Below are 14,076 nucleotides of genomic sequence, written 5' to 3'. Positions count from 1 at the left end.
TTTGAAACTGAAACCTCAGACCTCAAAATTCAGTAAGCAAGGGCATTGTAAGAAACCGGTCATTTCACTTCTCACTGAAGGAACATTCATTGTGCCCTCAGATTAGCTGACATAGTAATCATTTCCTTTTCCTCAATACACTTTTTTCATCTGGCTCTTAGGACCCCACACTCTGTGGCTTTCTTCCTTCCTATTTAACCATTCTGTCTGTCTCTTTCTTCTGTTTCCCCTAGATGTAGCCCAACCTCAAAAGATTGATAAGTCTCAGGCAGGGCACCTGCCTTCTTCAGTTATCTACCTTTTTCAGCTTCATGGGTAATTTTCCACCTGAGTTAGTGATATAATTCCTCCTTGTCCTTTAATCATCCATACAGTAGTGTGAGTGATTTTGTGAGAGGCAAGTCAGATCATGTTATGCCCACATTGAATCCTTCCACAGGCTTCCCACCTTACCCAGAGTAAATCCGTGAACACTCTATCTCCATTACTTTTTGCTTCTCACTCTGGCCTCCTTATCATGTCAGGCGCTTTCCAACTTCAGTATCTTTGTACTTAACTGTTCTCCATTGGCAATGCTCTTCCTCCATTTATCTACATGCTCAATCCATCACTATCTACAGTTCCTTACTCTAAAGTCATTGAAATCTTCTCTGATCCACCCAATCTAAAGTTTCAACAAACATATCCCTCTCCAGATTCCTATTTGCAAACCTTGCTTTATTTATATTTCTCATCACTGTCCAAAGCAATTGTACTTTACATATTTGCCTTTCTTATACTCCACCTTCCCTGCTAGAATATAAACTCCATGACAATAAGAGTGGATTCTTTTATCTATGTTGTTCACATCTATATAATCAGGATTTAGAATAGTGTCTGGTTTATATTAGACATCCAATTAATATTGTTAAATTTACTCATCTATTGCTTCATTTAACAAATATTTATTGCCTGCTTATATTTTTGAAACTGTTTAGATAATTAACACCCATTGGTGATTTTTTTAAAATCTTCTTTCCTCATAAAGTTTCAATTTAGTGGTTTGTAAGAATGCAGATGATAGTGAAGAACACAGAAATCTCAGACACAATATTTGGTCAAGGTGGGAAACAGGCAATGCTGAATCAGTAGAATAAGAGGAATCAAGACAAGTTTAGAAAAGGAAATGGGAGGTATTCCAGACAACCTACAGACACGATTATAGTTTTGGTTCCTGCATAGGTTCATAGGTCTTCATGTGTGATGCTCTTTCAGTTGTTCCAATCTTACTGTTACTCAATTACTATTTTCGTTCCTTCATATCTTTTGGGGGAAATCTCCATATGTCCCCCAACATTTGGATATCTTACTCTCTGTGATGTACTTTTTCTCCATGAGATAATATCTCTTTTTTTAGTTCCACTTCTCAAAAGACTGAAGAACTCCAGGCAGGGTTTCTTGAACTACTTGCCTCTTCTACCTTCTTTACTTCCCCAGCTACAGTAATATTCACCTGGATTAGTGATTTTAACTTTTTGGTTTTGAATTCTGGCTTTGTCACTTCTAAGCTGTGTGACCCACAGCAGGTTGTTCTTCCCATCTGTTATTCCTTTAAAACTTCCAAAAAATAAGACAGTATCAACGGAGTTTAGAGATTTTAGTTATAAATGGCATAATTTATGAAAAAGGCTTAAAACAGTGATTGGCTTGAAATAAGCATATCATAAGCTTAATAAATATTTAATAAGTATAGGTTATGCAAGGTATCTGCTCCCCCCTGCTTCATCATAACTTGTCAATTTTATAGACTCTTCTCTAATTTATGTTTCAATTTGTATTTCTGGCCTACATTCTCAGGACAATTTCTTAATCAATGCTTCAAATTTCATGTTATTTTACTTGAAATTGAAGATCAATTTGTTTTATTGGTTTATTTGCTTATCCTTTAGTTTATATCTTAATTTATTTTTTCTTATATATTCTGTTTTGTTTTGTTAGAGTAATCCTTAGATAATTCTTGCTGAAAGGATCAGTTGGGGCAAAACTTTCTCTGTCTCTTTATGTCATTTTTTAAAATGATTTTATGGTGCTAACACAGTTGAATGTTAGTTGCTTAGATAGAATACAGAATTAGCATTTTAAAGTAAATTTTGCTCTGAGTGTTAAAAACATTAGCGTGTTGATTTCTGGTACTTAATTTACTAATATGAAGAATGACAAATTATTCTCTTTTCTATGTAGATGATTTATTTTTCTCAAAAGTATGTTGAATTTTTTTTTCTTTATCCAAGATGTTCTGAAATTTCAACAAAAGATGACTAATTAATGCTGTTTAACATTCAATGAACCTGTTCAATCATAAAACTAATAACTTTTGTCATTTCTGGGACATTTCTATTTCTCTTATTATTTCCTCCCCTTCTTTTCCTCTGCTCTAGGAGTTCTGGTTCTCCTTTCAATGCCTCTTTCTTTTGGCTTTGCAATGCCATCTTAATAGTTATTTGCTTCTATTTATATCCTGATCACTAATAAGATCTTCAGTTCCATCATTAAATTTGTCTATAGGATTTTCTTCTAAAATTTGCAATTATGCTTTGATTTCACAGGTTCCCGCTATTGTTTTGTGGATGTTGACTTTGGTTCCTCCTAGTTTTCTTTTTTATTATGTATTCTCTAACCTTATTATATGTGATTTATACTTTTACTTTCCACAGGGATTTAGTTTTCTACTTGTAGAATTTCTTTCCTTTCCTTCATGATAATTTTCTTTAAAGTTGTCTTTTTGTTACATATCCATATTTTCTATGTGAAAGTCCATAGAAAACAACATTTCACTTCTTAAGTTCAACTTAGAACCATTCCATGCCTGTGGTTAACACATTTCTAATTCAAGGAAGAGCAAGAAAACTATACTCCCTAAATGCTACATCTAATATTTATTTAGCTTTAGTGTGGTAGAGAAGTGACACAGGACTGAAGAAAATACTTTGTTGTTTAAAGTGTTGGATAATTATTCTTTTTATCTCCCACAGGAATACTTGTCTTATAAACTTGATTTATAAAGGTGCATATTCCAAATGAGTCTCCAACTCTATCTACTCTAGTTCTTTTTTCTTTCTTTTTTTCTTTTCTCTTTTTGGTGGCACAAGTGTTTGAACCAGAGTCCCACATTTGCTAGGCAGGGATTCTACTACTTAAGCAACAACCCTAGTACTTTTTTGCTTTAGTTACTTTTCAGATAGGGTCTCCCAGTTTTTGAGGTCTGGGCAGACCTCAGACCATGATCCTCCTAGTTATGTTGGGGTAGCTTGGATTACAGAGTTGTACCACAATGCCCAGATCTGCTCTAGTTCTTGCTTGACTATAACTTGAAATACATTCTTCTTATCATTTTATTTCCTTCTTGTCCTCCTCCCATGGCCCCCACTTTTCTCCCACTGCAAACAATTTCTATTCAATTGTCTTTGAACTACTTCCATTCCTTTTCTTATTGCCATCAACTTTAAAACTCAATGCCTTTTCTTGTGCTTTCTACCTGCCCCAATTCATCTGAAATTCTCAATTCAGTGAATTCCAAGATCTAGCAGAAAGCATTACCTCTTTTGAGATGTCTTGCTGACATTCCAGGACAAGTCAAATTGTTCTCTTCTCATTTGCAACTTTTATTCCATGGATATTGATTATTTGGATGTCTTTACCCTGATAGTCTCTCTGTCTCTTTCCTCCCACACACATACATCACACAGATACACATTTAGTGAAAGAATAGATGCATGAGCCTGAAAGCTGTATGTTTAAACAGAAACATGCTCATCAGATAATCACCTGGCTATTTGTAACACTTTGATTCTCCAACTAAATACAAGGCATTAAAACTTTATTCTGTGAAACAAGATGAAAAGTAGTTTCTACTAAACAGCAGCAGCAACAAAACCCAATAAAATCTCTTCATGTTTAATAGAGATATGAATGGTAACACATTTTACATGACACGAGAAAGCAATATCTTACTGAAAAACCTTAATTGTCTTGATTCTTTTTGATTTTCCCTGACCTACAGCATTACAAGAGACAGCCAGAGGTCATAACATTACAAACACTATGATATTTCTCCCAACTTGGGGAGCACAGGTTTACTGTACCTAAAGAAAAATTCTCTATGTAAATTGGGCTTGTTCTAAAAATGTAAATCAGTCATAACAGGATAAACCCTAAGTACATTTAATTATATAGAAGAAATTACAAAAAGCAATTAACTCGATGGAGGTCAAAATATATTTTATGTTGACAACATTTTCAATAATTAATACTGTACTGGTAAATATTGTAAGCTGTCAAGAGTAGCTAAATTTGAATTCTGTCTCTCTCATTTTTTAATTGCCTGACCTTGGACAAGTTCCCTGAACTTCCTGTATCTCAAAGTTTTCATCTGTTAAACAGAATTATAGTATCCATACCTCATAAGGTTTAATGAGCACTAGACATGTCAGATGTTTAGAGTTAGTAAATATTAAGCTGATGAAAAATTAGCTATTAATATTTATAAAAAGTAGTGTTTTAATAAAGGCAATGACTTAGGACATCTTTATTCATAAGAGTATATATTTTAAAATAAGAAATTATCTTATTTGCTTAATTCTACTTAGAATAACAAAAAAAAACCCTTATTATTACTCTAACTTATCAAATAGTAGGAACATTGGAATTGCAATCTGAGAATAAATTCCAAAGGCATATAAATATAGGAAAATAATAAATTATGAATGTATTTATTTAAGATAGCAACATATGCAATTATTATAGCATAATAATTATGAAGTAGAAATAACAAGAGATAAAAATGTACTTGGTTATATTATACGATAGATTTTATCCTCAAAAGTCCATACTTTAATATGTGAATAAGAAAGCTAGTAGCTGAATAAAATCCTCTGGTGATGTTACTCCACACACACCTATTCAAACCTTCACAAGAACTAAGGAAATCAGATGACAGATCATATTTCCTCTTTTTAGTATAATAAAATGAAAAGAGTTGAAGAAGGCAGAAAGGAAGGAGTTATCCATTGCCCCACCCCAACTCTAAGCAGTTCAGCGTGGAAAGAGGGGCTTCCCACTTGTGGAGAGAAGAAAGGATTAGGTCCAGGCCTTACACTTAAAACCCAGTACCAGGCTGGCCATCCTGAAATCCAGTGCTAGGCAAAGCCCCATAACCCTGGTCAATACCTGCGGCCCTAGCCACTGGAACTGAGTTAGGCCAGGTAGCTAACTGTAGCCACCACCCTACCTCCAACCTTAGGGGAAGAGTGGCAAGTAGGGCTCCACCTTCTGAGGAGCAGGGAGTGGAAGCTAGCATAGGACTCTGTCTAAGGGACTAGTGCCGGCCCTGCCTTGGTGAGACCTAGTGGGTAGATCCTGAAACCTGTACTCAGGCCAGAGCTCACAGACAGAGCCTCTAGACCAGTTTGGCATCAGACAGAGACCTAAGCACTGATGGGACAAACTCAAGTTGGAGCAAACTTTACTTTTGGCCCCAACCTTTTACTGGGTCTGTGCAGGCTGCAAGTGTGATACTCAGGGATGATCCAGCTTAGCCTCAGCCTTGGTAGTCAAGGGATCATCTCCACCATCCATCCTTCAATCTTTAAATAACTGGGTTGTTTAAAGTGTTGGATAATTATTCTTTTTATCTCCCAGAGGAATACTTGTTTTATAAACTTGATTTATAAAGGTGCATATTCCAAATGAGTCTCCAACTCGCTTTATCTACTCTGGTTCTGTTTTCTTTCTTCCTTTCTTTTCTCTTTTTGGTGGCACAAAGTCAGTGCTTGCAGGTGGAGCGCTAGCAGTGCCTTGGCACGGCAGAGACTTGTATCCAGTAGGATGGACTTGAGCTTTGCCCTATATCACTACCAGCCGTGGATTGGGCTTGGATGCACCTGAGACTGTTCAGGTCCTTGTGGCTATGAGACTCAGGTGCAACCCAACTTAGCATCAGCCTAGGTAGCAAAGGGATGACTTTCTCCAAAACACCTGAGCTTCAAGGAGCATATCATGGTGCAAGACCCCATTCACTGAGGGTAAGACAACATAGTAAACATAGGCTTTGCCCTAGATCTTAGGGTTAGGGAAACACAACCTGGGAAGATCCTAACACATCTCATTCCCAGCAGTGCATACAGATAGGACCTCTGAATAGCTCCATTGCCAGGAAAAGACAAGAAGTTTAAGACTATGGAACTTCTATTCCAGCTGGCATCACCTCACCTGTGGCTAGTTGCAATGGTATGAGGCGTCAAATCCACTTCAGCCATAGGCGGTCCATTGCAGTGTGGACCTTGATCACGCTCCAGTATTGTCCTGGTTGTGGCAGGCTGTGGGCTCAGGAGATGACACAGCTTAGCAGCCTGGGTTAGTCCATCCACAGTGACTTTGCATAGAGCTGAGCAGAACACCGCAATGCCTAACTATAGGCCGGCTGATAACTGTGGATGAGGTATCTGGGCCCTTCCTGACTTCAGGGAGATGCTTGTGGGACAGACGACTCTTTTCATATACTTTCCTGTTTCGTTTTGAGCCACACACCAACAATCTGGGTTTAAATTGACTTCTAGTGGAGCTGCCTCCCTGCAGATCTGGACCTGGGCACTAGCCAGTGCTGAAATAGTGTAAGTGACTACAGGCTCAGAGAAAATAAGCAACCTGCTTAAAGTTCTAGAAAGACAGTCACAAACAAATAGGATTGCTAGAAAGACTGGAATAAATATTCCATCCTTCAATGCACACACAATGTCACATGCCAACAAGCCACAAGAGCTTTCAGGTACCATGACCTCTCCTACTTCTCAAAATAAAGTGTCAGAAACTGACTAGGTAATAATTAATATGGATGAACTCTCAGGTAGGGACTTAAAACAACTATTTTAAGGAAACTCAATGAGCTTGAAGAATACACAGACTCATTTCAATATTTTTTTTTAATTTTTTTTTTTCATTTTTCTTTTATTATTCATATGTGCATACAAGGCTTGGTTTATTTCTCCCCCCTGACCCCACCCCCTCCCTTACCACCCACTCCACCCCCTCCCGCTCCCCCCCCCTCAATACCCAGCAGAAACTATTTTGCCCTTATCTCTAATTTTGTTGTAGAGAGAGTATAAGCAATAATAGGAAGGAACAAGGGGTTTTGCTGGTTGAGATAAGGATAGCTATACAGGGCATTGACTCACATTGATTTCCTGTGCGTGGGTGTTACCTTCTAGGTTAATTGTTTTTAATCTAACCTTTTCTCTAGTTCCTGGTCTCCTTTCAATATTTTAACAAAGAAAATTAACAAAAAGATAGAAGCAGTTAAAAAAATCAAATTATTGAACTGAAAAATATATTCAGTGAATTTAAGAACACAACAGAAGGCATCAGTAGCAGGCTAGATTAAACAGAAAATAACTAGTGAGCTCAAAGACAAGCTATTTGAAAATATACAGTTGGAGGAAAAAAAATGAAGCAAAATGAAGAAAGCTTATGGGAAATTTGGGTCAGTATTAAAAGAATAAATATTCACGTTATTGAGATTCAAGAATGGCTGAAGAATGCCAAAGGGGGGAAAACTTATTTAGAGAAATAATAACAGAAGCCTAGAGAATACAAATGCAGGAAGATCAAATGTCACCAGTCAAATTTAACTCAACTAAGTCATCTTATAGTTAAGATCTGAAAGGTGAAAGATGAAGAGAAGATTCAACACATAGTAATGCCACAATTTGCCTGACAGCACACTTCTCAGTGGAAAACTCATAAGCCAGGAGAGAGTGGCATAGGATTTTCATAGTACTGAAGGGGGAAAAGAGGACAATAGATCTCAATAGGCATTACTCAAAAGAAGACATGACCAACAGGTACACGAAAAAAATGCTCGAAATCACTAATAATTAGGGAAATGCAAATACTAAAATAACAAGCACTGGTGAAGATGTAGATAAAAGGGAGGCCTTTGTCATTGATGATGGGATAAAAAATTAGTACAGACATTATGGAAACAGTATGGAGGTCCTTCAACAAACTAAAAATAGAACTACTACATGATTCAGAAATCCCATTACTAGGCACATATCTAAAGGAAATAACATCAATGTGTTAAAGAGGTATCTGCACTCCCATGTTCATTATAGTACAGTTCAGCTGTGAACTGAAAACTAAGTGTCCATCAACTGCTGACGGGATAAACATAAAATGGTGCATATACACAGTAGAACAGTAACAGAACAGTATTTGGCCATAAAATGACAATGAATCCTGTCATTTGTAACAACATGCAAAAACAGTGTGTCACTATGTTAAATGAAATAATCTAGGCACAGAAAGATGAGTACTACATGGTGACAATCATACATGGAATTTAAAACATTTGATTTCATGAAAGTTGAGAGGCTTCCAGTGGCTCAAGAGTATTGATCAATGGATATTGAGTTACAGTTAGATAGGAGCAAGTCCTATTCCACAGTAGGGTGACTATAGATAAAAATATAATGTACATTTCAAATAGCTGGAAGAAAGGATTTTGAAAGTTTTTACCATATATAAATGATAAATTTTGAGGAGTTAAATATGCTTAGCCCGATTTAAACATTATGCAAGTTACTGAAAGACAACATGGTACCCATCATATGTACAATATTAATGTTTTTATGATCAGATAAAAATAAATTTTAAAAAATTGAAAAATAAATCTGAATAATACAAAATAAAAAGAACTTTTACATGCCAGTATGTAAAATATGTTAAATAGTTGGCTATTAATATAACCTGAAATATAGACATATTTACTAATATAATACATCCTTAGAGGATAAATTCACATGCAAGAGTGAAGTGATACCATCCCCATTAGCACAGATTAAAAATATTACTTAAGTTAATTCGAATATTTAATGTACTATCAAAGCAACACAAGATTTTTAACCATTAATTAATACTGTGCTTAATCTAGAAAATAAAGTGTGAAAACACACAAAGACTATGTAAATATACCGAAAGGTAATGATGGTATGGTTGTCTTACCAAAATATGCAACTTACTAACAATAAGTGATTCTGATAAAAATACAACATTAGGATAATCAGAAAACACAGTCAATTGAAAAGAATGCAAATTCCATTAATAAACCCAGATAATAGCATATTGTATGGCTATTGGTATCACAGATTGTTCACAAGATAGATTGCAGCAATTTATATTCCCCTGAAGTGTATATGAAGTTGAATTTCTCCACAGCCCCCATGACTTTTGGTACTTAGCATTTTCAAAGCAGCAAATCAATACAAAAAGCACCTCATTAAAAAATTTACTCATTTGATTGCTACTATTGCTGAAATTTAAAAAATATATTTATCAATCACCTAGTTCTTTTTTGAAATGCCTGCTATAATTGCTTGCAGATTTATTTATTAGTCATATTTATTTTTCTTATTGATTTGGGTGAATATCTTAACATATAAATTGCAAAATATATTTTTTCAGTTTAATTTTATTCAGTTTACATAACCGAATAAATTAGTTTGCATAAACTATTTCCAATACCTAGAAATATATGAAATAGAGTGATAAATACCCACAAAATTTGCTTGAATTTTTTTAAAATAAAATATTATAAATTCAAACTGCATGTAGCGGTGCATACCTGTGATCTCTGCACTCTGGATACTGAGGCAGGAAGATGGAGAATTCCAGTCCAGTCTGGGCTACATACAAGTTTGAAGCCAGCCTGAGCTAAACAGTAAGACCCTGTCTCAAAACAAAAACTCATCCCTGAGATCATCAGTAAGGTATAATCACAGAGGTGGAAATTTTGGATCAAAGGGCATATGCATCCTTGTTTTTACTAGATATGTTCAAAGTGCTTTACAAAGTCTTCAGATAAACTCTGCCTCCTGAGAGTATATGCAAGTTTACTGCCAATATTTCATATTAAATTTTGCATCTGATGAGTTAGAAATGGTGTATCTTATGTTGCAATTCTCTATTTAGAGTAGCTTTTTGTGTTTGCCCTTTTCTTATTTACTTGTAGAAGGGTTCTGCTTTTCAGAAAATTTCCTTCTATTAATCCTTTGGTGGTTAAATTTGCTTAAAACATGTTCTTTGTTTTATAGCTGACTTTTCATTATATTACTAGGGCCTTTTGATTTGAAGAAGGCTACATTGTAATGTAGGTATTGCTATCAATACTTTCCTTTATCATTTATCTTTAAATCACTCCCTACATCAAAATCATAAAGATATTCTTCCATACATTTCTGTAAAATTCTGGGGTATTTGTTATTACATTTAATTTGTGTTTCATTCCATCTTAAATTTTTTTGTACATAATGAAGTGAAAATTTATTTTTGGTGTCATAGCATTTATTGAACAGTTCATTTTCCCGCACTTTACATAAAATGGAGGACTATTTTGCTGTTCCTTATTTGCTTGTACTAGTGTTTCTTTATCTTTACAGAAATCTCAAACCAAATACAATATAATACAATATAATTTCCAGAGCTCAAAAGAAGTCTTGATATTTCAAAAGCAAGTAAACCCCACAACCTTCTTCCTTTAGTTTCTTCTTCCAAATTTTTGGGATTTACGTTGACCTCTCACTCCTGAATTTGAATTTTGGAATCAGCTTGGCATCCTCCATTTAAGATATAGAAATTTTAATTCAAATTGTTTTTATTTTTAACCCTAGATATTTCTTTACAGTACTGAATCTTCCTCGCTATATATGTGGTATATTTTCTAGCTATCTTATTTTATGGCTTTAAATAATGTTACATAAATTTTCTACAAAGGCCTTTTGCTTTTCAGTTTTTCCTTGGTCCATTAGAGGTTTTTGCAGTTATCATAAGGGAATAAATTTCCTTATCATGTTTCCTTGTTGGAAACTGCTTTGGAAAAGAACACTTAGAATATGTGTGGAGTTTCTGAACTTAAGACACTTGAACCCTACCTGAATGCTAATTTTTGGAATCTTCCTTTTATTTTCATTTTAAGAGACTTCAGCAGAAGAAAGTAGGGTAGGGCTACCATAAGGGCCTTCAGGAGTAGCTTCCCTCAAAAATGTGGAAATTGAATTGAGCTATGAAGGGTAAAAGATATTAATTAAGAGAATTGGTGTTGGGAAGAAATAACTTCCCAAGATAGAAAGTGTTGATTTTTTTCATACCATGAAAAAAGAAATTTCCCCTGTGCATCTGGATTTGATGACTTTTCTAAGCATTTCAATTATTTACTGATGTCTTTTTATTATTTTAAATTTATTTCCCACTTCGTTCCAAGACAACTTGCAAACTCTATATATTCAGTGCAACATATCTGTTTTTAAATTAGTAAAGTGTGAAAAAAGGAAATTAAATTTAGAGTTCTGAGGCATCAAGGAGAAATAGGCTACATGGAAATGCAGGTCATTAACATCGTGCATAACGATTAAAGCTAAGTTGTATACATGACTCTAAAATCTGCAGTGGCCAAAACAAATAGTGGATTTCAAATTAGTGGATTTGAAGATTCTTACTGCCACTAAGATAGGAACTATTAAGGAAATAAGATAATTTTCCAAGTATTAAGGTCTGGGGAACACTTTCTCCCACAAGTCCTCACGCATAAGATACTGAGATACAGTGGGTTTCATCCTACATAGCATCCAAATGGCAAAGTTTAATGAATAGCTTATGAATCCTTATAATGTCCCTTCATCTAATCAGAAAGTGTAATTTCAAAGCAAAATTCGGTGGGACTGATTTGGTTGGGTCATGCTAAACAATAGGATTCAAGTATACAAAGTCACAGGTTGTCTTCCTTAATTCTGGAATAAAATCTTGGCTCTTTAGCAGACTAATTCCGGACACAGAAAACAGGAACCCTCCAAGTTAGTGCTAAGTTCCAGGATGCCTAGAACATAGTAAAGATTTAATATATGCTATTTAAATAAATGTAAAAACAATAAAATAAAAAAGAAAAAGAAAAAAAGAACCTAGGCAAATAAAATTATTTATATATATTTGTGTACTATTAGTACATACTATATTAGTATATATATATACTATTATATAATATATAATATACACCAGTAGTATATATACATTATATAATATATAATATATACTAAAAGTATATATTATATAGTGTATATATATACTATCAGTATATATATAGATAGATTATATATATGTAATCTATATATAGTATATATACACTATTTAACAAATGAATAAACGCCTAACCTAGAGTTTCCTGCCATCTAATTTGTGCCCAACAACATTTGTGGACTAACAATTACTGACCGATTTAATTCAAACAAAACTTGTTCCTGCAGAGCAGCAACCTGAGGCTAACAGAGGTCAGACCCTGTGGGTGTGTCAGGGTTTTGTTCAGGGTCACCAATAGGAGCTAACATGCTGGCAACTTAAAAAAAGAACCATTCTTCAGTAGAAGCTACTTGAACCGGCATCGCCCTTGAGAAATGATTTCCTTCCAGAGCACCTGCCTCATCCTTCCTTCCCCTCACTTTCCATTTCGGAGCGACTCCAGAAGGCAACCAGAAAAGTGAGGAAGCAAATTGAAAAGTTGGCTAGCTCCCTTTCCTCCTTCCACACAACCTGGTGTTCCAAGTCGCCTCCCAAGCAAGCCTGATTCTTAGACTCCTCGAACCCATCCAGAGTTTCCTCTACTCCCTTTCTACTCTTTCTAGGGCTCTCCCTTTCCACTCCCCTTTCCAGCACCCTCCCCTCCTCTTTCCCTGGTCACTGTAGAACCGCTTAGTCCTGACTCCGTGTTCTAAGACCTCTGTGACTGTCAGGGAAAGAAGGCAATCACAGGCAACCTTAGCTAGATCGCTGAATGCCCAGTTTTTTTGTTTTAATTAAAAATCAGGTTGAGGACAGAAAGAAGGGAAGGAACTCAAGATTCTCCAGCGCAGGAGGAAAACCCCCTAATACCCGGACAGGTGGAATCCCCTGCATGGAAACAGCAGGTTGGCCCTGACTACCCAGAGAACGCTGTGCACCCCGAACAGGAACTTTAAAGGGACTGAAATCTGTTGCCTGTTCCACTAGGAATATTGTTTGCAAGGCACAAGGTGTCTTTTGGTAGTGAGCACCCTCTGCGCATGCGCAGGTCCATTCGGGAATTACTGCCCAGCCGCCGACTAAGTTGCATTCCTTGAATCTTCGCAGAAAAGACAATTCTTTAATCAGAGTTAGTAATGTGGACAGTACAAAATCGAGAGAGTTTGGGGCTTCTCTCTTTCCCTGTGATGATTGCCATGGTCTGTTGTGCACACAGGTGAGCTGTCTTTGTCGAATCTCTCTCTCTTTTTTTCCCTTTACTGTTTTTCTTTTTACGTGCCAGCTGGATCATGTATCTTGTTATTTGGGGATAGGTGTGCCTGTTACGTTTTTATGTCTGCTCGCAGTTTGTGTGCATTTTGAATACGATCCCTACTTCTTCCCTTCAGCGCCAATGAACCCAGCAACATGTCATACGTGAAAGAGACAGTGGACAGACTGCTCAAAGGATATGACATTCGCTTGCGGCCGGACTTTGGAGGTAATGCTTCATCTTTTTTCAACCTGTAACCCATCCCTAGTTCACCTTTTCTGGCAAAGATAAATGCAAAAAAAAGAACGAAAAAAAGCTTATTATTGTAAACGCCCTGGACACACACAAACACGCCCGGGCTCGGTCTCAGGTGGATGAATCCCCGGGCTGAGCCGACTCCTCCGGGCCGACACACCCTCTGCATAGTCACTGCATCACGCGTGTGTGTGCCCACACCTGCTTTCTCTGACCGTCCCCTCCAAGGGGGTGGGGGTCGGGGGGAGCCTGTTGAGAATGTAGTAAGGTCTGGGAAGCCCCTTACCCTCTCCCCAGCCCAGTGCCACTCAAAAGAATATGCCTCTAATGTGGTCCCACCTCCCGAGCAGGGCCCCCCGTGGACGTCGGGATGCGGATCGATGTTGCCAGCATAGATATGGTCTCCGAAGTGAACATGGTGAGTGGCCTCCCCAACGGGCTCGGCGGCTGGGCTTACGCAGATGTGAAATGGACCGGGCTCCGTGTCCTCT

General features: G+C 36.6%; 1 protein-coding gene across 1 annotated transcript in view; it reads left to right on the top strand.

Annotated features, from left to right (window-relative positions):
* The first annotated feature begins 12,778 nt into the window (after positions 1–12,778).
* Positions 12,779–14,076, top strand: part of Gabrb1 (gamma-aminobutyric acid type A receptor subunit beta1) — a 366,236-nt gene continuing 364,938 nt past the window's right edge. The window contains exons 1-3 of the mRNA XM_074042317.1: positions 12,779–13,294; positions 13,467–13,558; positions 13,936–14,003. Coding sequence (XP_073898418.1) covers positions 13,215–13,294; positions 13,467–13,558; positions 13,936–14,003 — 240 coding nt within the window. The 5' untranslated portion in view covers positions 12,779–13,214. The remainder of the gene's footprint in view (positions 13,295–13,466; positions 13,559–13,935; positions 14,004–14,076) is intronic.

The sequence above is a fragment of the Castor canadensis genome, chromosome 9 (assembly GCF_047511655.1).
Source record: "Castor canadensis chromosome 9, mCasCan1.hap1v2, whole genome shotgun sequence".
NCBI classification, from domain to species: domain Eukaryota; kingdom Metazoa; phylum Chordata; class Mammalia; order Rodentia; family Castoridae; genus Castor; species Castor canadensis.
Note: the sequence above shows the minus strand (reverse complement) of the source record. Positions and strands in the feature narration are given on the sequence as shown.